The following is a 26,360-nucleotide window of genomic DNA, read 5'->3' as shown; positions in this document are numbered from 1 at the left end:
AAACTGACGGATATCTTCTAAGAAAAGGAGATAATGGTCTATACCTTCAGCAGCCAGGACAACATATCCTTAGTGACAGACTTCAGAAGACTGACTTTCAACTATTGAACTGATTCATTCATGGCAAGGGAAAGGACACTAGAATGCCTGTGTGTTGTTGCTAATAATAACACAAAGAGGTTTCTGCTTCAAGTCACCTACGTCCTCACCATTCCGTGACCACCGAGTAACTATGTAGTAAGCACAGTCTGGTACATAGTGTCCACTGCTAAGATCTAGACACATAGTCAAGCACTGCTCCATACCTCAGAAGTGTGTGAAGTGTGCAGGTGGATACTGGAACTGTGTTTGTCTCCTCACTAAAAGCAAGTTCTACCTAACTGTGCACTCTGCAGAAAGTAGCATGTGATCAGCTTGCAGGATATTTGGTAAAAAAGTATGCTGAGGCTAAAAAGAGCGAGGTAAAAGCCAACGCAGATGGGTGGTGGTAGTGCAGGAAAAGCACGTGCAGGAGTGAACTATACTGTGCTGGTGAAGCCAACCAGCACCGATGGATCTCTTACCCAAGCTCAGACGGCCAAAATTACAGATGAGGAGCCTTTTGTCAATATTGCCAACTCCTAGCATGTTGAGCCAGATATTGCCAGAAGCAGTCGAGACACTAAATTCCACATGCAAACTTGGAACAATGCCCCAAAATTGGCCATCTCCAACTCCCTGACAATGCCACAAAACATCATGACACCTTTCTCATACCAACTGACACTGCCAATAAGCCACAGGGACTTGCTGAGAGTAAAGCAATGCTCTTGTTGTGACTCTTACTAACTAACTGAATTTTCCACCCACTGAAAGTGGATAATCTCCCTGCACCTTCCTCAAATAAATTGCCAGGCACATGAGCACACCACAGCAAAGTGTGGCTGTCACAGGAAGAAACATAAAAGTCAGCAATGGCTGAGTGATTCTGTAGAATCACATTCTATTTGTGGGGTGCCGGTGGTATTTGCACACAAGTTGGAAAATTATAGCAATTCCTCAAGTAAATGGGAATCATCTCACATTGGACATATATGTTAGCCAAGCAAACTAAGTTTGCCACTGCAATGCAGTGGCAGTAAATTTTATGTTATCTTCAATAATGTCATGAATTTTATGTTATCTTCAATACTGTCATGCATACAACATGTGCTCATTACCAAAAATTTCAAATACTGACCAGGGGCTAATTCAACCTAACTTTATTACCTATTACATTTGTTTAGTTACTGTGAGTATAATGAGCTGGTTAGTTTGACTGACAACTGCACTAATTACAAAACATCAATAACTTAAAGTTTTGTTACCAATGTTCATATATAAACATGTAAACATTTACTGGCTTCCTGACAAGGCAGACAGAAAAGCTGTAGAAATGAATAAAGTACTCATGCTGTCACTGATGAAAATATTTTAGAAACACTAGCATTCATTTAGTTTTGAAGTAATTAACATCTTTATGCAGAATACTATTTACTGACGATGTAAATAAAACAGAAAGAAACTTCCACAATATGTCTGCTTGTGTCTGTGTATGTGCGGATGGATATGTGTGTGTGTGTGTGCGAGTGTACACCTGTCCTTTTTTTCCCCTAAGGGAAGTCTTTCCGCTCCCGGGATTGGAATGACTCCTTACCCTCTCCCTTAAAACCCACATCCTTTCATTTTTCCCTCTCCTTCCCTCTTTCCTGACGAAGCAACTGCCAGTTGCGAAAGCTCGTAATTCTGTGTGTGTGTTTGTGTGTTTTGTTCATGTGTCTGTCTGCCGGCGCTTTCCCGCTTGGTAAGTCTCATATACTATTTACTGAAGTAGAATTGCACATTTATGCAAACTAACCAGCATAATTGAATAGAAATTATGACTATATGAAAGTTCATACTTAATTTAATCTCCATCCACTATTAGTTACTTAGAAAGGCAAAATGTTAATTGTAATTTGTGAAAACAACAATGTATAAATTCAATTTTAACATAGTGTTGTAGACTTCTTTAGGAAAACTTTTTATTCACCAAGCTTGCAAGGAAGGATACATCAATTACTAGTTTCAACAAGTTAAATGGCCATCTTCGGATCACTTAACAGAAAGCAGTGTCTACACTGACTATTGAAGCAAGATGCTTTGTGCTATCATGTTTACAATTTCAAACTAAATCTAACATGTATATATTGTTGTTGTTGTCTTCAGTCCTGAGACTGGTTTGATGCAGCTCTCCATGCTACTCTATCCTGCGCAAGCTTCTTCATCTCCCAGTATCTACTGCAACCTACATCCTTCTGAATCTGCTTAGTGTATTCATCTCTTGGTCTCCCTCTACGATTTTTACCCTCCACGCTGCCCTCCAATGCTAAATTTGTGATCCCCTGATGCCTCAAAACATGTCCTACCAACCGATCCCTTCTTCTAGTCAAGTTGTGCCACAAACTTCTCTTCTCCCCAATCCTATTCAATACCTCCTCATTAGATACGTGATCTATCCACCTTATCTTCAGCATTCTTCTGTAGCACCACATTTCGAAAGCTTATATTCTCTTCTTGTCCAAACTAGTTATCGTCCATGTTTCATTTCCATACATGGCTACACTCCAAACAAATACTTTCAGAAACAACTTCCTGATACATAAATCTATATTCGATGTTAACAACTTTCTCCTCTTCAGAAACGCTTTCCTTGCCATGCCAGTCTACATTTTATATCCTCTCTACTTCGACCATCATCAGTTATTTTACTTCCTAAATAGCAAAACTTCTTTACTACTTTAAGTGTCTCATTTCCTAATCTAATTCCCTCAGTATCACCCGATTTAATTTGACTGCATTCCATTATCTTCGTTTTGCTTTTGTTGATGTTCATCTTATATCCTCCTTTCAAGACACTGTCCATTCCATTCAACTGCTCTTCCAAGTCCTTTGCCATCTCTGACAGAATTACAATGTCATTGGTGAACCTCAAAGTTTTTACTTCTTCTCCATGAATTTGAATACGTACTCCAAATTTTTCTTTTGTTTCCTTTACTTCTTGCTCAATATACAGATTGAATAACATCGGGGAGAGGCTACAACCCTGTCTCACTCCCTTCCCAACCACTGCTTCCCTTTCATGCCCCTCGTCTCTTATGACTGCCATCTGGTTTCTGTACAAATTGTAAATAGCCTTTCGCTCCCTGTATTTTACCCCTGCCTCCTTCAGAATTTGAAAGAGAGTATTCCAGTCAACATTGTCAAAAGCTTTCTCTAAGTCTACAAATGCTATAAACGTAGGTTTGCCTTTTCTTAATCTTTCTTCTAAGATAAGTCGTTAGGTCAGTATCGCCTCACGTGTTCCAACATTCCTATGGAATCCAAACTGATCCTCCCCGAGGTCCGCATCTACCAGTTTTTCCATTCATCTGTAAAGAATTCGCGTTAGTATTTTGCAGCTGTGACTTATTAAACTGATAGTTCAGTAATTTTCACATCTGTCAGCACCTGCTTCCTTTGGGATTGGAATTATTATATTCTTCTTGAAGTCTGAGGGTATTTCGCCTGTCTCATACATCTTGCTCACCAGATGGTAGAGTTTTGTCAGGACTGGCTCTCCCGAGGCCATCAGTAGTTCTAATGGAATGTTGTCCACTCCGGGGGCCTTGTTTCGACTCAGGTCTTTCAGTGCTCTGTCAAACTCTTCACGCAAAATCATATCTCCCATTTCATCTTCATCTACATCCTCTTCCATTTCCATAATATTGTCCTCAAGTGCATCGCCCTTGTATAGACCCTCTATATATTCCTTCCACCTTTCTGCTTTCCCTTCTTTGCTTAGAACTGGGCTTCCATCTGAGCTCTTGATATTCATACAAGTGGTTCTCTTATCTACAAAGGTATCTTTAATTTTCCTGTAGGCAGTATCTATCTTACCCCTAGTGAGATAAGCCTCTACATCCTTACATTTGTCATCTAGCCATCCATGCTTAGCAATTTTGCACTTCCTGTCAATCTCATTTTTGAGACATTTGTATTCCTTTTTGCCTGCTTCATTTACTGCATTTTTATATTTTCTCCTTTCATCAATTAAATTCAATATTTCTTCTGTTGCCCAAGGATTTCTACTAGCCCTCGTCTTTTTACCTACTTGATCCTCTGCTGCCTTCACTACTTCATCCCTCAAAGCTACCCATTCTTCTTCTACTGTATTTCTCCCCCCCCCCCCCCCCCCATTCCTGTCAATTGTTCCCTTATTCTCTCCCTGAAACTCTGTACAACCTCTGGTTCTTTCAGTTTATCCAGGTCCCATCTCCTTAATTTCCCACATTTTTGCAGTTTCTTCAGTTTTAATCTGCAGGTTATAACCAATAGATTGTGGTCAGAGTCCACATCTGCCCCTGGAAATGTCTTACAATTTGAAACCTGGTTCCTAAATCTCTGTCTTACCATTATATAATCTATATGATACCTTTTAGTATCTCCAGGGTTCTTCCATGTATACAACCTTCTTCCAAGATTCTTAAACCAAGTGTTAGCTATGATTAAGTTATGCTCTGTGCAAAATTCTACCAGACGGCTTCCTCTTTAATTTCTTAGCCCCATTCCATTATCACCTACTATGTTTCCTTCTCTCCCTTTTCCTACTGACGAATGCCAGTCACCCATGACTATTAAATTTTCGTCTCCCTTCACTACCTGAATAATTTCTTTTACCTCATCATACATTTCATCAATTTCTTCATCATCTGCAGAGTTTGTTGGCATATATTGTTGGTATATATTGTAGCCACAGTATTTGAGTTTGGAACTGTAAACATTATTACAACAAAATGTCTTGCTTCACCAGTTGACGTAGACACTGCTTTCTCTTACGTGGTGTGAAGATGGCCATTTAACTGGTCAAAACCAGTAATCTACTCATCCTTCTATCTCAGCAAATAAGGAGTTTCGCAAAAGAAAACTACAACACTATATTTAAAAATCACCACCTAGAAAACTGACATGTCAGGTAACTATCAATTTTAATTATTGTAAACTTATAAGAGAAGCATGCTAGAAGGCACTTAGGTGAGTAGTCAATAGTTTGAAAGTTAATAGTTAACATCTATGTCTGAGGTGCTCTAGTTTTCTGACTCAACTCACAATTGCTTGCAATCTGCACAGGATGGTGAAAGATTCTGCCAGAGAGGAACATTTGTGGAACATCTGTTTGAACTTTGAGAGGATGTGGAATCTGATTGTAACAACACTGACTAATGCTTCCCTGTTTCATAGTAAGCCTAAACTCTTCACACTATCTGTAAGAAGTTGTTAAACGACAGGTCAGAAAGATGCAATATCCATGTGCGTACTTGCTGGTCAGGTACATAGCAAACAGCACAATCCCTTGTGACAGAATCAGCATAGAAACATTTTCACTGGTGATTGGGATATGTGAATTACAGTGCACATTTGATTCTTTTCGCCTGATGATCTACCACAATAATATTCATTTCCTTGTTCCATGAGTTTGCAAAACAGAAGGCAATAGAGAAGCAATACACATAAAAAAATGACTCTTTGCATGCAATAAAAACTTTATGGAATCCTGACAAGAGTGATCCCCACAAATTACTGATTGATTTACAGATTCTGAAGAATCTCTTTTCAAGAAGCTAAGAGCGTATCATCATCTCTGGTTGACTAGCGAATATATTTGGCTCATGGTTCACCAGTCTCATAAGCAGATAATAAATATTTTAGAATTTATAGTGGCCAGATGTTGCTTATAAGATGAACAATTGACATGATTTCCAGATTTAAATGTGTTGTGAGGAAACTGATGTTTTTTGTCATTGATTCACTGGAAGTAAAATACATGTTCAGGCTAGTTGGAGCCTACATACTTGTGTTTCAAACTGCGAAACAAATGGATCTGATGTCTATTATGGTCATAATACTTCACAAATTTGGTCAAAGGACAATTTATCAAGTTATTCTACAAAGCACAATTTCCTAACTAGATTTAACAGACAATGCAAATACCAAGATAAAAAAAGAATATTTCTGAGTAACTGGATTAGTTGTTGCTGATACAGTTTCCTATAGTGTTTAATTTTATAAAACAATGGAAATGCTGAAACAGTTGGTGTAAATGATGCCTCACTGCCTGATGTTATTATCTATTACTGCATGACTATCTCTAATAACTTGGTAAGTGCTGTGTCCATTTTGACACATCATGTGTTCAGAACTTCACTTTACCACCAGCATCTTGCAGGTACACAGTTCATTTCCAAGCTCTACTTGTAGTTCTATCTTCACCATTGTTGTGTGGTGAATAAAAAATAATTATTAGAACACTATCCACAAACATTGTTCTGAGTTACAAGTTCAAAATCATAACCAAGTCCAGCCCAAAAACCAAGAATTTAGAGCAACACAAAACCAGGCTGGACTGCATTCCACAGATATCCCAAGTCTGTGTTCTTGGGGACATCTAAAACATCTAGATATAAGCACTACATTATATCACCCAATAGTGTCAACAGTTATATTAACAATGCTCAACAAAATTATGAATTATATACACAGGCAGCTAGACAATGGCATTGTAGCTGAAATATGCCTATCACAAACCAAACAATAAAGCACAAAACCCTTTCAACATAGCAGTGATTTGAATTTCTCTCTGTATAATACAGTGAGTCTGTTGTGAAGTAGATCAATGTAAGAATGGCTAGCAGAGGCCATGCATGCATGCATGAGCACACGCACACGCATACGCATGCACATGTGCACACACACACACACACACACACACACACACACACACACACAAACTCTCTCTCTCTCTCTCTCTCTCTCTCTCTCTCTTTCTCTCTCTCTCTCTCTCCTGTCATTGTTATCATGTCTTGTTCCATTAGACCCCTGGACAAGGCCAACAGTCATGTCACACTATGACATGGTGACCAGTGCTGTGTCTGTCTGCTGCTGTGCCATTTTTCCTTGGGTATGCAGCCTATGATGCGGGTAAGAAGATAGTTTCTTACTCACTACTGTTTGTTTAGCTGCCAGTTACAGCTGTCAGCTCATGCAGTGAAGGCTCCAAACTGCTTGTGATGATCTGTATCATGGATAATAAAATGGACTTTGGCCATCAACACAGTGAAGAGCCAGTTATTCACCACATGAGATACCCGGTTGCCACAAACTCATGACAGGTAAGCATCCCAAAATGGAGTTGTCTAATGGGAAAGTGTGGCCAAGTACATAGGCACCATTATCCACAGGTTGCCAAGATGACACTACCATGTCAAAAAATTGCAGGCTAAAGCAATGACCAGTGTATGATGGTGCTACTTGCACTGAACCCAATGGACGCGAACGTATGAGCTGACTTGTACAACACAATGCTGCACCTAGTTTTAAATTATGCAGAAGTATTGTATCAAATGCTTACAGAGAGTGAAAAATTAAGGTCTATAATTTGCTTTGAACTGACAGCTGGATACCTTACCTTTTGGAGAACTTTACGGAAAAGGCTGGCGACCTGGTGAGAAATTTAAAATGTCATAAAACTGAACATACACAACCTGTGCATATGAGTACAATACCATGAGGTAACCATTCCTGATGGTGAGTTAGGCTCCCTCATACAGAAACCAATATAAAATTGTTCTTTTGTTGCATGAGGATGACAGATGTTATAAAAAGGAAGGACTAGCATAATTCATCAAAAGTGTGTGAGCAAACAAATAGCACATAACATTTACCCTTCTCAGAAGAATAGGAGAGTTCTCAAGAAGATGGACATAATGCACTGTTCCTGTAGCGACATAATAGAATAAGCAGTTTTGCATGTAACTTACAAATGATGCATCACGTGTGTAGCAAAGGATTATTGGCTGACTATACTTAGTTTTTGTGAAGTGTAATTTTGAGTTGTGGATGAAGATAGTAACAAATATAAACAAGCAAGTGAAACTTGGTGCTGCAAAACTGACTGTTCTTCTCACTGAGCAGCAATGGAACTGACTCGGATCACTATCAGTAGTGGTCTGGGATACCAGTCCCTACCACACTTTGGAGAGATTTTAAATTAAATTAAGGACATTGCCACACAATCTGCTGGTCAGAAGCTATAAGTTTTAAAGTCTTTCCCCTTGCTGAACAAATTCTGGTGGTTAAAATGTCTTATAATGCACTAATTCTACATCCATAATTGTTTTACCATGATTAAGCAATCAACTACAGAGATGGACTTGCACTTAAAAGCTGTACTATTACTATATATAATGTGATAGATGCAACACAATTGTACCACAGAATTACTATCCAGAACATATTTGCAAGTATTTCAGTCTACACATAATGTTTCAAATTAGGAAGCAAAAAACATCAACATCATACTGGTTTGATCAAGAATTCTTCAGAACTCAAAATATAACTTTTATTATTATTATTATTATTATTATTATTAGCATCTTCATTATCATTATTATTTGCAGATAGTAAGTGACTATAATCTAAGATGTGCTCATTACTGCAGCTACAGGTACTGTATGATGTGAGAAAGTAATACATTTGTACATTGTTTGGAACATACCAGATTGTTTGGTGAGGTGGACACTTCTGTAATAGTTTCAATGGTCCATTGTTCAGCAGAATCCTGCAGGAGACAAATCAGTGAAAGGGAAGTAATACTATAATGTTGTTACAGAAAATCGATGATTAGATCTGATTACTATAAATACAATACAGTTACAAAAGTTAAAATATTATACAGTGTCTTTAAGAAAGTAGGTAAAATTCCTCGGAGGTACAAACAAGACTGCAACAAATGTAAAAACTCACAGTCATCTGTTCTTTCATTTTGCACAATCTTGTGAACAATACATCTTACATTATTAAGAAGAGAAAAAAATGTGTGTAACAGGAATATATGGTTGATGTAATGTTTTTGTTGATAAGCCTGACAGTAAAGGACAGAGTGTTGAATGGAAAAATAATCAACCTCCCACCAATAGAAAGTTGAGTTGATCGTCATATAAATATATGAGTCTCACAGCATTTTGCAGTTCTTAAACTGCAACACCAATTAATGAAACATATTTGAAAGATAACCAAGCTGATCTTAATTGCTCCTTAAACAAGCAATCACCAATTTATTATCTGTTACTGCTTCATCTGAACAACTGTTCAGTAAATAACAAGCTTCATGACACCACAACATTCTGTTAGAATCATATCTACCTACATTCTAGAATAATGAGAGACATGTTTTATATTTTGTAGCTGTGGTGGCCATTTATCAAAAATCAAATCCAAGAAAATGACAACAGCAAAAACAAAATTAAATAGATATGGAACCAAACCCAAAACCTGATACATAATAGTGAAGTGTGAGAAATAAAGACAGATTAGAGAGAAGAGAAATTACTAGTGCAAGGGAAGAGAATGAAAAAATAGAAACAGAGACAAACATATACCTTGTATGTAAAAATTTATGTTTACCTGTTCATCATCTATGCATTCCTATACCATTTATTCCAATACAATGAAGCTTTGGTGAGATCTTATGCTCACAGCTGCAGCAGTTTCTGTGGGGTTCAGAAACCACAAGGGTGAGGGTGGAAAGGAGGGTGGCACAGAAGCTTATCTCATGAACAACTGGAGCAATTTCAGTCAAATTCTATATAAACATGAGTCATTATTTTTTTAAAATTGTATGTAACAAACCTCAACCACACCTAAGGGGTTCCCAGGGCCTCTAGACTTGACATTTCACCCCTGTGTGTGCGTGTGTGTGTGTGTGTGTGTGTGTGTGTGTGTGTGTGTGTGTGTGTGTGTGTGTGTGTGTGTGCGCGCGCGCGCGCACCACTAAGGGGAGGAGGGGGTGGGGAGTGTGCAGAGACAGACCACATATCAGTGGTTCTATATAATGCCTCAAGGAATTTCTAGCAAAATTGACACACATGTCACTTGCTGTCTAGAAGAATTTACTATGATAGTAAGACAGGTCTAATGAACAGATTAAATAGCAATGGCTGAAGGTTTGGAGTGTAAAAATATAAGAACCAAATTTTTCTCATTCAGCTGTCAGCAAAAAACACCCCAAGTAAGGCCACTTACAACAGTGGCCAAAATGTGAGAAGCCTTAAACATTGACAATGTGGTCACAGAGCCAGAACATTTTTATTGACTGTGACAATGGCTGTGAAAGTCTACACTTACAAGATTTTTCAAATTTAATTTAATACATAAAAAACCACTGTCTTTTATCTGTTTTGTACATGTGAATATGTCTGCTTAGTACATGTGTATCTACTTAGAAAAAGAGGTGCTGCAATACATGCCAGGCACAGCTAGTATACAGTAAAAAGTATAATGAAAAAAGTGAGGTGTTAACAGAGATCAAATCCTGATGGTCGGATGCAAGGACATGTTGGACCGTATGTTCCCATCTCCTGATTTGAAATGAAGATAGGATTACACAGTGCACATTAAATGTACGTGTTATATACGACATGTCAAAAATGAACAATGTTCATTATCGCGTTTTACCTAACCACTTTGCTTACATTTTAACATAATTGATTATAAATACAAGAAGTTACAAATTTAATGTTATAAGTATTCTTCAATACTTTAAAATTCCTTTTCCACTAGATAGTATTTGAGTTTCTCTGGAAAGTTAGTGTCACATACACTGTCATGCAATGGCGGCTCATGCTCAATTTCATTGGCGAGGCCCAGATAAAAAGTCAATAAAGTTTATAATGGAATTGTTCTGCACTGTTGTTATATAACCTCCATGTCTGCCACTTATGTCAGAGGTGAGGAATCTTTCAACAGGTTTTTTTTCCCTTAATCTACTGCAGTATAATGACCAACTGACTTTTGCAAGTAATACGCGTTGTTTCATTTGCCTGCACAGAAACAAAAGTGACAGCATTAATGTCTTTAATCAGCTCTTCAATGTAAATTAGATATATAAAACCTGAAAAGAAAAAAAGTGAATATATTTACAGATGGAAATACTAAAGCTGTCTAAAACATTGTCAAGGTATCCTTGAGGAGGCAAGAAATTTAAGAAACTTATGAGTTCCTCGAAATGTTAAGCACTCTACTACTCCATTTAATATGTGTCTATTCTTCATACCTAATTCATTATGTCAGGTTCTCAATTGACATTTTATACAATAAATCAATCTGAGTAGCAATGTTATGGTGCCAAACTTTTTCTATTTACAATAATTTTCTAAATGCAGTCTGCTTTTGCACGTGTCTTAATCCATTGACTTAAATGCTTTAGATCCTTAATAGCCAAATTTTGGCCAAAATAGCTTTTCTTTCTCTTCACAAACTGTTAGCCACTACTTTTTGCAGAAAGTTGTGTCCTTCTTTCCACCATGTTCACACATTACAAAACATTTTGATTGATGTGCACAAACTTTTTGATTTATTTAGTATGAGAACACTAAATAAATTAATTTTTTTTCTCTATACAAAGCAAACAATCTACTTTATTAATTTTAAAATCATTGGAAGAGTACTTGAGTTTCAGCCACAAAGCTCAAAAATACAGAACACTACATAGAGATATCTACTTTTGCTGTCTATGACATTTCCCATTGGCATGGAGGAAGATGCATAGGTGATATAGGAAAATATTTAGGTTATGGGGTCACAGACACTGTTTATAGGTGCAGATGGGTGGGAGAGTGGTAATGTGACAGAGAGATAAGGGTTTGCTGGGGAGGAGGAACGAGGGGTATGCGTGAGTCAATCCATCCACCCAAGCTGGCCCCAAGTTACGCCATGGCAAGGGGTGAGGTAGGGGAAGGGAAACAGCTTGGTCATCTCATTACAATTGCAGTTTATCGAGCCAGAGGTGTGAGTACAGGCCACGATGCACTGGCCCTCAGGTGAAAGGGGTGGGGAAAGGAAAACAGGTCCGTCGCTGTGGAATGATGTGATGAGTGGAGGGATAAGGGAGGAGTAGTAGAAGATTTGGCCCTGTTACTGGGAGCTCAGAGTAACATAATGTGTTTCTACATTGGAGCAGTAGAAACTGAGACTGATTATCTCTGATCTCTGTCATCTATACTACACCAAAATCAGATCATTTTCAAACTGTTTGATACAATATTGAAGAAAAATGCAGAATAAAACAATAAAACAAAATTCTGGTGGGGTTGGGTCCCTCTGGCCCAGATGAAAGAGACACTCCTGCTGTCAAGCAAGTTTTTAGGCAGAATTCTTAGTACCTGTGTACTGAAGTCCTTTTCCCATCACTGTCAGTCAGTCGTGTAGGCTTCATACACCATTTTTCCTCTGTGTAATGTGAGGGTGTACACTAGCATTTGTAATCCACTCTGCACTACCTTTTGTGATGCATGCTATTGTTTTATATGTATTAAAAGATGTAAAATTTTCAGGTGCCTACATTTTTAAGCACTTTTGGATGTTTCAGAAGTATTTTTTCTTAAAATGATCCTCAGTGATTTTTTCTGTAATGTGAATATTTTTTTTTTTGTTTCTAGAATGTTTGAGTTTCCCCACACTGTCACTTCAAATTACAGGTATGGTTCAAAGAGTCCACTGTATACTGTGCACAGAAGTTGTACGTCTGCATACTGTGATAGCTGCTTCTTTATGAATATGACAGAGCTGAGTTTCTTACAGACAGAATTAATACACTGTTTCCATTTCAGCTCATAAGCCACAGTAATATCTAAGAATCTACTGAATTCTATTTATTCCAGCCTTGTTTCGTCTACATCTACATCTATATCCATGCTCCGCAAGTCTGCTCGTTGTTTCTGAACACTGCAAACATAGTTTTTTTCAGGTTTATAACCAGTCCACTTTCTAAGAGCCACTGAGTTCTGATGTTTGCAGAAATGTAAACTCTTCTCACAAGTTACTTCATATTCTGGGTCAAGGTTCAATATTGTCATGTCTTCTTCATACAATATTCTCTTCTCTTTCCCTTCAACACCTATATAATTAATAAACAAATTAAAAAGCAATGGCATCATTACCAACCACTGTAGCAATCCATATTTGATGGCCTTAGTTTCTGATTGGTATGCATTCCCTATTGAAACAAACTGATTCCTGTTGCATAAGTATGATTGTATCCACTATCCAGCATGTCCTTGAATGCCATATTTTCTGCTTTTGTATTATTATTTCATTGTGAATGGTGTTGAATGCTTTGGAGGGATCCAGAAACATTGCAGATACTATTTTTTTCATATAAGAACTGTGTAATATATTCTGTGGCAACTGCTGATTCTGTAGGTTTGCCCATTGTGAAAACATGCTGCGATGGAACAAGAATGTAATGTTTGTCCAGATAATCAGCTGATCCATTCTACATACACTTATGTAGTTGTTGAGGTAATCCTTATCCTCTTTCTGTACACTGGCACCACCCTGCCTTCCTTCAGTTCTTCAGAAAAAATCCCATCTCTGAAAAAGCTGTTTGCTATGTGTGATTATTTGCTCACTTACTAGCTCTATTAAACAATGGAAAATCCAGGATGGAAAAATGACAATATTATTAAAAGGATGGATTGCTACTCACACCAATAGTGAAGATAAGCACAACTACTAAACACATACGCTCTCGGTCAGAAGGCCTTTTTCTGAAATAGACAACGCACATATACACATTCACACAAACGCAGCTCACACACACATGAACACTGTCCCTGGTGGTCGAAGCATTTGTGTGTGTGTGTGTGTGTGTGTGTGTGTGTGTGTGTGTGTGTGTGTGTGTGTGTGTGTGCGTGTGTGAGTGTGTGTTTTGTTTATTTCAGAAGAATGCCTTCTGGCTAAAAGTTTACCTGTTTAGTAGTCTTTTTGTTGCATTGTCTATGACTCAACATCTTTACTATTAGCTTTATTATGTGAGTCAATATTTCATCATCACCAGCTGATTTCTTGGACTTTACTTTCTGTACAGCTTTCCTCAGTTCATCTTCTGTACCAAGTTTCAAGAACATGGTTCAGCTTGATTTTCCTGATAACTTAGTAATCTTCTTATCTGGACCATTTCTTTCCAATTTTAAGTTCTCTACCACATTGATAGATTTGTCATTGAGTGTGTCAGCTATTTCTCAACCACCTGTAACCACTGTGTTGCGTTTTTTCATTGAGCTGATCTCTGTTTCTTTGTTTCATTAATCTTTTTCCTTTCTTTAGGCACCAATTACATTCCAAGCAGCCTTAAGCTTTTTTTCTTTCTTTTTTTCACTAGGGTATTACAGAGGTTAGGAGGGTAATGAAAGGTGATAATGGATGGTGTGGGAAGTAGTATCAGGAAAAAAGGATCTCCTGTTAGGCCTTGACTTGACGAAGTCATAGCCTTGGCCAAGAAATTTATTGAAGCAATCAATACCAGGGCAGTATGGAATGACAAGAGGGATGCTTCTGCATTTTTTGAGTGTGGCGGCTGAAGGGTGGAGGAGATATCGGCTGGTGAGAGTGGTGGTTGGCAACAGTAATGTGTTGGTAAAGGACCAACGGTAATGTGCTGGTAAAGGACAAGGTGGGTAAAGGGCTAAGGATTCATTAGTATGAAATTTAAGAAGCGATTGGTTGCAAGATCTACAAAGAAACCAGGGAAACTGCTATGGGAACCAATATGGTCCTGTTGTTTGCCAAACTTTCTGTGGGTTGCACGGAAGAGGCTTTCCTCAAGGATCAGAGATGGAGCCCCACAGTTTGTTACAGATTTATTGATGACATTTTTATGGTCTGGACTGTTGCTGAGGAAGAACTGCTCCACCCTTGACATCAATCTCCTTTTAACTGAAGCCCATAACCGAACTTCAGTCCATGTACAGCCAACCAATAAGCAACAATACCTGCACTTTGGCAGTTACCACCCCTTCCACATTAAACACTTCATTCCTTACAGCCTAGGCTTCAATGGTAAACATCTCTGCTCCACCACCAAATTTATCAAAACCTATACACACAAAATATTCCTTACATACTCAGTTATCCTGCGGATGTTATTCACCAACACATCTCCCAGGCAACATCCTCATCCCACCCTATGACTAACACAGTTCCCACTTTCAAACAACTCAGAAGCATTCCCCTCCCCTTGTCACCCAGTATTTACAAGCTTTGATTTTTTTAAATATATTACTTCATCAAGGCTATGAATTTCTCAGGTCAAGCCCTGAAATGAGGTTCTCACCCCCTGATCCCCTCCCCACTTGCTGTTGCCTTCTGTTTCCCTACTGAAGTCCATATCATCCTAGTGAAACCATATGATATTCCCAAAACATAATCCCCAGGTACCTATCTCTGTAAGCATTCCACTATACAATCTGCTCCATGCATATACCCACTGCCACCTACCCCAAGCCTATCATTGGTACATCCTACAAGATCAAAGGCACAGGAACTTGAAAAACTGTGTATGTTGTCTAGCAACTAACTTGTGTCCACTGTGCAGCATTTTATATAGGTCTGAGCATTATTAAACTAGCTGAAGGAATGAATGAGCTTTGGGTAAACCCAGCTCCCAAGCTTCAGCTCTCGACTGATACACAAGTACTACTACACAGTGGCCAGTTAAGTGTTATCTTTTCCTGTGTTTTGCTTGTAGTATATTTATTAAATTTCTTGTATGATTCTCTGTTTGAGAGGTTTAATCTTGAGGCTGCCTCAGGTTGTAGCAATGGTGGATAATCTGGCACATCACATGGGACACCTCAGATACCACTTGTTTTGTCCATGGGCTCTGCTTCCGGAGCACCTTCTTGTGCATCTGATGTGGTGGACCCACCATCACATGAGGGTGAGTGGCAGATGGGAACACGATTGTATTGCTCAAGTTGGAGGACCAATGTGGAGACCGGATGCTTAGCCTTGCCCATTCACCCTATGAGTGGACAAGTGGCCACTCCTACAGCAGGATCCAAGCATGCACACAGAGGGAGAGGCTTACTAGTTACTGGGAGCTCCAATGTTAAGTGCATTATAGAGCTACTTAGGCAGATAGCATTCAGGACTGGAAAGAAAGCCAATGTGCACTCGGTAAATCTCCTGGGGGCTCTCATCCAAGATGTGGAGGTGGTCTTTCCTGTGGCTATCAAGCGTGTGCAGGTTTCCGTCGTCTGCAGGTTGTGGCTCATGAGTGCACGAACAAAGCCTGTCGCATGGGTTCTGAGGCATTCCTCAGTTCATGCAGACGTCTGTTAGAGATGGTGAAGACTGCTGGCCTCTTGTGCAGGGTGCAAGCAGAGCTCGCAATTTGCAGCATCATTCCCAGAGCTGATGGGGTCCTTTGGTTTGGAGCCAAGTGGATAGTCGCAACCAAAGACTTCGTTGACTCTGTGACGGTCTTGGCTGCAGATTTCTAGACTTGCGTTATTGTGTGGGGATTTGTAGTACTTCCCTTGCAGTGCACTAAGCAAAGGAAGCAGCTACTCAGAGAGCAAAGTACTTGTGGAGTGCACATGAGGGTTTCTTTGTGCTACACAGTAGTTTGAGGAGCTCTGATGAACACTTGTCAGTCAATATGCAGTCAGGGAAGTCGGACAATATTCAGAATAAATACACTTTGGTTGTCACAGTTTTATCAGTAAACTGTCAAAGTATTTGTAATTAAGTTCCTGAATTTACTGCCCTCCAGGGACGTTCTCATGCTCAGATTATTCTTGGGATTGGGAGCTGGCTGAAACACGAAGTGAAAAGCTCTGAGATATTTAGCGAGTCATGGAATGTATACTGGAAAAATAGACTGGTGGTCATAGGAGGAGCAGTGTTCATTGCAGTTGACAAAAATATTCTTTCTGTTGAGGTTGAAGTTGAGTGTGACAGTGAAGTATCTGGTTGCATATAACAGGTGGTAGGTGAAACCAATTAATTGTTGGATGTTTTAACCGGCCATCCGATTGTGCTGTGAAAGTTCTAGAGTCATTTAAAGGAAATCTATGGTCAATAGCACGTAAATACCCACATCATGCAGTACTAGTTGGAGGTGACTTTAACCTGCCAGACAGACAGTCATGCAAAATGCTTATGAACATTTTTTCTGAAAACAGACTTGTGAAGCTAGCTTGGCAGCTCACACACAATGGAAATATCTTAGACCTTGTAGCTACAAATAGACTGTACCTTATCGACAATGTCAGTATAGAAATGAGGATTAGTGATCATGATGTCATTTTAGCAACTATGATTATGAAAGGTAATAAATCAGTTAAGAAGGCTAGGAGAGCGTTATGCCAGATAGAGCAGTTAAGCAGTTATCATTTACACAGTGAATTGGCATCACTTAGTTTCAGTAAGATGGATGTAGAGGAATTATGGGCAAAGTTGAAGCAGATGTAAATCGTGGTCTGAAGAGTTATGTGCCTAGTAAGTGGATACAGGATGGCAAAGACACACCATGATTTAATAACAAAATTTGGCGGATGCTGAGGAAGCAGAGGCTGTTGCACTCTCACTTCAAAAGGTAATGCACAAATGACTACAATCAAAAGTTAGTAGAGATTTGCACATCTGTGCAAAGATCTATGCACGAAGCATTCAACAATTACCATCACCACACCTTAGCAAAAGATCTGTCAGAGAACCTGAGAAAATTCTGGTCTTAACATAAATCACTAAGAGGGTCTAAGGCTTCCATTCAGTTCCTTGTTGGCAAGTCTAGTATGGAGGCTGAAGATAGCAAAATGAAAGCTGAAGTTTTAAATTTCTTGTTCAAGAAATCATTCAAAAGGAGAATTGTACAAACATCCTGTTCTTTCACCATCAGACTGACTCTCATATGGACGACATAGTAATAAGCATCCCTGGCATAGAAAAACAACTGAAAGATTTGAAAGGAAATAAATCACCAGGTCCGGATGGAATCCCAGTTGAATTTTACAAAGGGTGCACTCCAGCATAGGCCCCTTACCTAGCTTGCATTTATCGTGAATCTGTTGCTCAGCACAGAGTCCCGAGTGACTCCAGTATATAAGAAGGGTAAAAGAACAAACCTGCAAAATTACAGACTAATGTTCCTAACTTTTGTTTGTGCAGAATCCTTGAAGATATTCTCAGTTCAAAAATAATAAACTTTCTTGAGACTGAGAAGCTTATGTCCATGAATCAGCCTGGTTTTAGAAATCATTGCTCTCCAGCAAGCACTTGATACAGTGCCTCATTGCAGGCTGTTAAAGAAGGCACAAGCATATGCAGTAAGTTCACACATATGTGAATGGCTCGAAGACTTTTTAAACAACAGAACCCAGTATGTTGTGCTCAACAGCGAATGTTCATCAGAGTGTTCCCCATGGAAGTGTGATAGAACTGCTGTTGTTCTCTATATACATAAATGATTTGGCAGACAGAGTTAGCAGCAACCTGCGGTTGTTTGCTGATGATGCTTTGCTGTATGGTAAGGTATGAAAGTTAAGTGACAGTACGAACATACAAGATGAGTTAGACAAAATTTCCAGTCAGTGTGATGAATGGCAACTCGCCCTAAATGTGGAAAAATGTAAGTGGATGTGGATGAGTCGGAAGATCAAACCTGTAATGTTTGGATACAGTATTACTAGTGTCCTGCTTGACACAATCAAGTTGTTTAAATATCTGGACATAATGCTGCAAAGTGATATGAGGTGGAACAAGCACGTGAGAACTGTGTTAGGGAAGGCAAATGGTTGACTTAAGTTTATGGGGAAAATTATAGAAAAGAGTGATTCACCTGTAAAAGAGACTGCATATAGGTTGCTGGTGCAACCTATTCTTGAGTAGTGCTCGAGTGTCTGGGATCCATACCAGGTCGGACTGAAGGAAGACATTGACGCATTTCAGAGGCAATCTCCTAGATTTGTTACTGGTAGGTTCAAACAACACCTAAGAGTTACAGAGATGCTTCGGAAACTGAAATAGGAATCCCTGAAGGGAAGGTGATGTTCTTTTTGAGAAACACTATTGAGAAAATGTAGAGAACTGGCATTTGAAGTTGAATGCTGAACAATTCATACATTGCGTGTAATGACCATGAAGATATGACAAATTAGGGCTCATATGGAGGCATATAGACAGTCATTTTCTCTTGCTCTATTTGCAAATGGAACAGGAAAGGAAAGGACAAGTAGACCTTCCACCATGCACCGTGTGGCTTGCAGAATATCTATGTAGATGTATATGAAGAACCCAGTAACAAGTTGTTGATTGTAGTCTACAGCATGATTCAAGGGACTTTAGTAGCTGCCATTGCACTCAGGCTTTTGGATACACTACAAGCTGCTTGTGTGGTGTACAGTTTCAAAAGCCTCCCGGAAAGCCAGAAATACGGAATTGATTTGAAATCCCTTGTCAATAGCAATGATGTTTGCTAGATCCATGCTGACTGTGTGTCAATAGACTGTTTTCTTTGAGGTGATTCATAATGTTCGAACACAATGTAAGTTCCAAAATCCTGTTGCATATTGACACTAATGATATGGACCTATAAGTAACTGGATTACTCCTGCTACCTTTCTTGAATATTGGTGTGACCTGTCCAACTTTCCAGTTGTATATGACTGTTAAGTACGCAGCTAATGCATCAGCATACTCTGAAAGGAATGTAATTGGTATACAGTCTGGACCAGAAGACTTGCTTTTATTAAGTGATGTAAGTTGCTTCACTACTGTGAGGATTGGTAGCTGTTTTTGATTCGAATTCTGTAATATTTACGTCATCTTCTTTAGTGAAGGCATTTCAGAAAGCTATGTTTAGCAACTCTGCTTTGGCAACACTGTCTTTGATAGTATCTCCATTGCTATCGTGCAGAGAAGGCATTGATTGTTTCTTGCCACATTGATTGTTTCTAACCTTTTACTCTCTCTGATGTCTTCCCATTCACTTCTGTCAACCCTCATCTTCACTAATAGTGGATCCCTTTCCTCCTGTAGTCTGAGTGATCTGTTAACCCTCCCCAACAAGGTAATACGCCCAGCAATTGTGTCCCATAATTTATAAGGTTCCTCAATTGAATTTTACTTTGCTGTGTTAATATAGTCAAACATCCCTTAAAATGAACACTTCCCAATAATGGACTCCTCTCAACAGCACTTATGGTAGAATTATTCCAAATAGCGGACATTTTCAATAAGAACTGACCAAAATTTCAGTTCTGGACAGAAATGTTAGTTTCAGCTGCAGTTTCAGTTTCAGCCAGAAATCAGCCGATCTTCAGCTTGGCTGAAACCAGCTTTTGTAAACTCATGGATGAAGTCAGGTCATGTCAGAATAGATTGAGTCAACAATAGCACTTGACCTCAGTTGGCGGGGCACTGTTTAACTATTATGAGAGTTTTTTCTTGTGCATAAAAATTGCAAGTATTTTGTTGCTAATTACAATACAATGTAATTGTGTCTGATGGTGATACTCTTATACTGAGTTAATAACAATTTAACTTACTCATTGCTATACTTAATGGAATAGGTTTTTATACTGTTATGCTGAAATGTTTTACTGAGTTTTCTTGAAAGCTAGTGCCTTTTTAATAACCAACATTGTTTTAGAAAATATTTCTCATGTGGTACACAGCTTTTATGGTTCAGTTTGTGTAAATTTACAATGACAAAAATCATACTGTTAGTCAGAACTATGATGCTGTTTTTCAAACTACTTTCCACAGCACTGATTGAAGTTGATTTACTGACTGTAACTAATGTGCATTACGTAATTATGAATGACAAACAGGAGATATGTTAGGTTGTTTGTCAACTGCAAAAAGAGAAATGAAGATGGGTGTTTGAAGCTAGTGCTCGCTAGAAAGGAACTGTAAAGGCCACTTATGGAAGCAAACAAATTATTCCTTTCTGTGTACTTTGTATTGTGGTGTAATATGCCACTAGTCATGTGCACGCATAGCATTTTGTAGTATCTACTGTGTTTATTTGTAGCACACGTAAAGGGTAATTTCCTACAAGAAGATATGCAGGACTGTAACATTATGAATATGACATAGAATTTTTTGTAGTATCTACATCTAGTTAAGTTTAATTATTCTCTAACTTATTTCAATTTTTTTAGATATAAAATGTCACAACAAAGAGAAAAGAATTGAATTTGGAAGTACTTCAATGAAAGTAACACCAATTCATCTAAAGCCATTTGCACAGTTTTGCAACAAAACACTTTCACTGGAGTGCCATAACCCAAAAGACAAACACTGCATCGACTAAAGCAATATTTATCAAACACTGCATGGACTAAAGCAATATTTATCAAAGTTTCATGGCTCAAAATGTAAGCAGATTTTCAAAGATCAGTCAGAATTGGATAATTTGAAAGATGAAACCAAATCAAAGCGGATGGATTCCACAGTATTCTTGAGTACCTGTACAGAGAAGGATGAAAAACTCTGTCTAATTCAGTCGACCATTTCAAGTTTCACCACTAAATCTGCACACTGGTGAGAAAACCATGAAATTATAAAAAGAAAAGACATCTATTATGCATTTAATAATTGCTGGTATGCTGCTGTGTTGTCAGTTCAATTTTACTCATTCGCAGGCTTCCAGAGTGAGATTTTCACTCTGCAGTGGAATGTGCGCTGATATGAAACTTCCTGGCAGATTAAAACTGTGTGCAGGACCGAGACTCGAACTCACGACCTTTGCCTTTCACTAGCAAGTGCTCTACCAACTGAGCTACCCAAGCATGACTCACACCCCATCCTTACAGCTTTACTTCCGCCAGTACCTCGTCTCCTATCTTACATCCTTCACAGAAGCTCTCCTGCGAACCTTGCAGAACTAGCACTCCTTGAAGAAAGACGAAGTCCTGAGTTCAAGTCACAGTATGGCACACAGGTTTAATCCACCAGGAAGTTTCATATCAGCACACACTCTACTGTAGAGTGAAAATCTCATTCTGGAAACATCCCTCAGGCTGTGGCTAAGCCATGCCTCCGCAATATCTTTTCTTCCAGGAGTCTAGTCCTACAAGGTTCGCAAGAGAGCTTCTGTGAAGTTTGGAAGGTAGGAGACGAGGTACTGGCGGAAGTAAAGCTGTAAGGATGGGGCATGAGTCATGCTTGGGTAGCTCAGTTGGTAGAGCACTTGCCCGTAAAAGGCAAAGATCCTGAGTTTGAGTCTTGGTCCGGCACACAGTTTTAATCTCCCAGGAAGTTTCATCCACAAGCTGTTCACAAATATCGACTCACACTGAAAAATTCTTTAGAATCACGTTGATCTTGCAGACCTATGACAAAGTAAAAGTCAACGTTAAGAATCTGATTGTGAAATGCAAGAGGTTAAGTGCCACCAACATATGGACCCACAATGCAAGCAAAATGTTCTCACTCCTCAGCTTTATACAGGGCATGTCATCATTGAGCACCAACATTCGGAAGATATATTGGGTGCAACTGCGTTAGAACAAGATCATACTAGTCAATATATCAAACAAAAGTTAACAGAGATGGTTAATGAATGGAGCATAAGCTGCAAGACTTTTCTGAAATTACGTGACACTGCACCAAATATGATTTGTGCAGTGTGTGGCCAATATGCCTATAGGTAGAGGTCTGCGTGGATAAGAAAAGTGCAATCCGCATCCGCAAGGTCCTAATCCGCATCCACATTTATTTAAGTTTTGAATGAGTAATTAATAGTAATAGACAGCAGTATTTAGAATTATGGTATGTAATGATGTAGTTATTGTTAGGGTGCCATTTCTGCGACAACTTAACTACTTTTGACTTCTTAAATCACAGGAAATGCTCTATACCTACTCTAAAGCAGAGCATTCCAAACAGTAAAGCATTGGCGCTCCGGAGCACACACAGTAGCGCCTCGGATCTCGTGAGATTGGAAACGCTATTTAAAAAAATTAAATTCAATGTAATAGTATTAAATGATGAAAATACTTATATAGAAAAAATTATATTTCGCTGCTCTTGTGCCAAGGCAGCTGAAAATGACGATGGTTTTAAACTGTTACTAGCACATTGCATCATTTACCAACATTTTTTTTCATACTCACTGCCTGTATGTGTCAAATTTTGAAGCCATTCATGTCAGCTGATGATTATATTATAGCTTACGCGTTCGGTCCTCGTCATTTCCAGGTGAAAATATTTACAGTATTAGGCCTACACTGCAAAACGTTGGTGCACTTGTGAAAAAGTTAAAATACCAACAATAATTGACGCTGTCTGGAAGAAATAACTCGTCTTCCGAAGATTGACAACAAAATCAGTGGTTATAGAAACTAGGAGTGGTTGGATGAGGTAGCAGTTCCATAGCACTCACTGCACCGTACTTGGCCCCCACATCAATAAGAAACTGTGCTGTCTCGAGAAACCCAGATCCACATGCAACTTTTAATGGTAAAATGTCTTTGCTGACAAGATTGATAAGTTTTCTGTCACGGCTGTCTTCAAATTTGGCAGAACTTCAGTAACTTTCACGTCTCTCTTGGTATTTAAATAAGTAATTATGCTACTTTGTCGAGCCTCACACGAATGTTTTAGCAAATTTGAGGTTCCACTTTTGTGTCCAGTGTAGGAGTATACATTTTTAACATGTAAAACAAGCCACTATATCTTTAATCTTTCCGTTGCCATCAAATACATATCCGAATTTTTTACAAATTGGCGATTTCAATTTGTTTTCCTTCACTAATGTAAAAGCACCTTTTTTCACCTTACACGAAAATGTATCCATCGATATGGCGTTCATTTGAAGAAAGAAGTCTCACTGATATTTGCTAAGATGCACGTTGTCACTCGGTCACTACAAAGCGCTAACTGAAGGTAGCGGAAAATTGCAACGGGCACCTGTCTGGTAGACAGTGGGCAGGTTTGTCACCCAGAGAGCACTTCAGAGGCCACACAAAAGACACGGTTGCGGAAACGGATTAGGTGCAGGTCTCTTGGGTACAGCTACATCGGTCGTAGCCAGGGGCTGAGGACAACAGACATCCGCTCTACCCGGGCCCTGCAAGATTCCAAGAATGTCAACAGACTTGAAGTTTTCAACTAACATTGCAACATACGTACTGGGCAGATGCCTTGCTCATTATCTGCAGATGACCCGCGGATACCCACGCCGGTCGCGATTTTATCCACCAAGTAACAAATACCGCGGATATCCGCAGATATCGGCATCCGCTCAGACCTCTACCTATAGGTTGTGTCTCACTTACACTGAAATTGGTGATAAAACATTCCTTGTTCTCAAATGAACAAACCACAGCCACAATAAAAAAGTGCAGGAATATCATGTGCCACTTCCACCACAGTGAGCAAGCTTCAAGATAACTAACAAATTGTCAAGACTCAGTGTGGAGTGCCAAAATATTATTTTTGAGAAAAGATGTTGATGTGAGATGGAACAGCACATACTTGGTGTTGCAGAAACTTCTGGAACAAAAAAGGGCAGTAAAATTGTATAGTGGTGAACTTGGAGGAATTACCACCCTTTCCCGTTTTCAGTAAAATTTATGAAACTTTTCACAGACGCCTTGAAATATTTCTACGAGGCCACATTGGAATTATGTCTCAGTGATGCATGTGTTGCTGTAATAATACCCCTGTCATCTTTGTTGAAGTGCAAGATGCAAGTTCAATGTGAAAATGAAGTGAGACAGTGGCAAATACCACAAACACTGAGTGAATCTTTAAATAAGGAATTCTCCTATGTTAAAGAACATCCTTCACTGATTGCTGCAACACTGCTCACTCCAAGTTTAAATCTAAATATCCTACTTCCAACAAAGTGAAAATTGCAATTTCTGCAATAATTGGATTCTTGAAGGGGCACAACAATAGTGTATTAGTACACAGAGGCAACAAACCACAGTATTCAGCAGAAAGGAGAAAATTTAAGGAATTCATACTACCATGTCTCTGATGAGGTGCAGTCAGACAAAGACACAATGGTACTGCAGGATAAAACTTTAGTGTTCAAGCAGATCGGAACCACTATTCCAACAAAAGGTTGACACATACTCATACTGGAACTCTAGTACCTTTTCACACTCTAAGAAAAGCAGTCTTGAAGTATCTTTCTATACCTTTCTGCTCCGTCTACTAGTGTTCCTAGTGAACAGCTGTTCAGTCCCTCTTGACAAATTTATGCAGATCGTCAAAATATTTTGCTTGGTTAAAATGTGGAAACACATCTTTTCTTAGCTTACAATATAAGTTTTTTTTAATGATAATTAGTAGAATTGCTAAATTAGCTAAAACATTTAAAGTATTTCTGATGTTATTTCTGTCTATAAATAATTGTTAGTTTTTAATTTTTTTGGAAACAGTTTTGTTTTGTCAGTTAATTCAATTTCCTTTGTCTTGAAGATATGACCATATTGTTATTTTCAGGCCAATAGTACAAAATTGACAAATGCAAGATCTCAGTGGTTTAATTAATGACTTCTGAATTATGGAAAGCATATTGTTATAGGAAACTAACAAATATAAACAATAAAAATTATAAAATATATTACAGAACATGCATGTAGCTTTCAACCTGTTAGCATGAAAAAGTAGTTGATAACACTAGCTGATTGTGATAGGCAACAAAAGACTTAAAAATTTATTTATTAATAAATCGAAAACTTTTATTTTATCATAAATATATGATCTGTTGCAGAGTCAGGAAAAACTAGGGGTTTGGGGTATAATGTAAATTTAGCGAACTTTTGACTTAAATACATAAGTTCCAGTTTTGGTTACGCTTTCAGCCAAAATAAGAAGAGGAGCCAATTATTTGATATTTGGTTAGGCTTCGGTTTCAGCTGCAACATTACTGTTTGTGTCTTCAAGGGAAAGAGCTTATGTACTGTAGTGCTAAGATGCCAGGAAAATGAAAATGGTTAGTGCTGAATGAAAAGGTCAAAATCATCAGCAAGTACGAAAACAAAAAGCTTAGTGTTAGAGATATGGCCATGAGATTTGGTGCTGCAAAAACACAGATGAAAGACATAAAATGAAACAGAAACGACATTCGGAAACCATGGACTGGAAATATAAACTTATCAGTAAATGTGCTTTTCCCATGTTGACAATTTCACTTTTGAATGGCTCCACTATGCTCGCAGCAATAACTTGCCAGTTAGTGGACCTATGATCCACAAGAAAGCACTTGCAATCAGCAAGGAGTTACAACTTCATGATTTTTAAGTATCTGTAGGTTGGCTCGACAAATTTAGGAGTAGACACAACCTCTCTTTTCCAACTGTGTGTTGTGAATCCAGCCCAATGAACAAAAATATCATGTCAATAAAATAGAAAGAAACTTCCACATGGGAAAAATATATTAAAAACAAAGATTCCAAGACTTACCAAGCGGGAAAGCGCCGGCAGACAGGCACATGAACAAAACACACAAACACACACACAGA

The 26,360-nt window shown here is 38.6% G+C and overlaps 1 protein-coding gene across 11 annotated transcripts in view; it reads right to left on the bottom strand.

Annotated features, from left to right (window-relative positions):
* Window positions 1-26,360, bottom strand: part of LOC126356163 (pericentriolar material 1 protein-like) — a 382,055-nt gene that overhangs the window by 28,971 nt on the left and 326,724 nt on the right. For all 11 annotated transcript variants that reach the window (XM_050006912.1, XM_050006916.1, XM_050006913.1 and 8 more), the window contains one exon: window positions 8,591-8,653. In XM_050006912.1, coding sequence (XP_049862869.1) covers window positions 8,591-8,653 — 63 coding nt within the window. The remainder of the gene's footprint in view (window positions 1-8,590; window positions 8,654-26,360) is intronic.

This window comes from Schistocerca gregaria, chromosome 3 (assembly GCF_023897955.1).
Source record: "Schistocerca gregaria isolate iqSchGreg1 chromosome 3, iqSchGreg1.2, whole genome shotgun sequence".
Lineage (NCBI taxonomy): Eukaryota > Metazoa > Arthropoda > Insecta > Orthoptera > Acrididae > Schistocerca > Schistocerca gregaria.
Note: the sequence above shows the minus strand (reverse complement) of the source record. Positions and strands in the feature narration are given on the sequence as shown.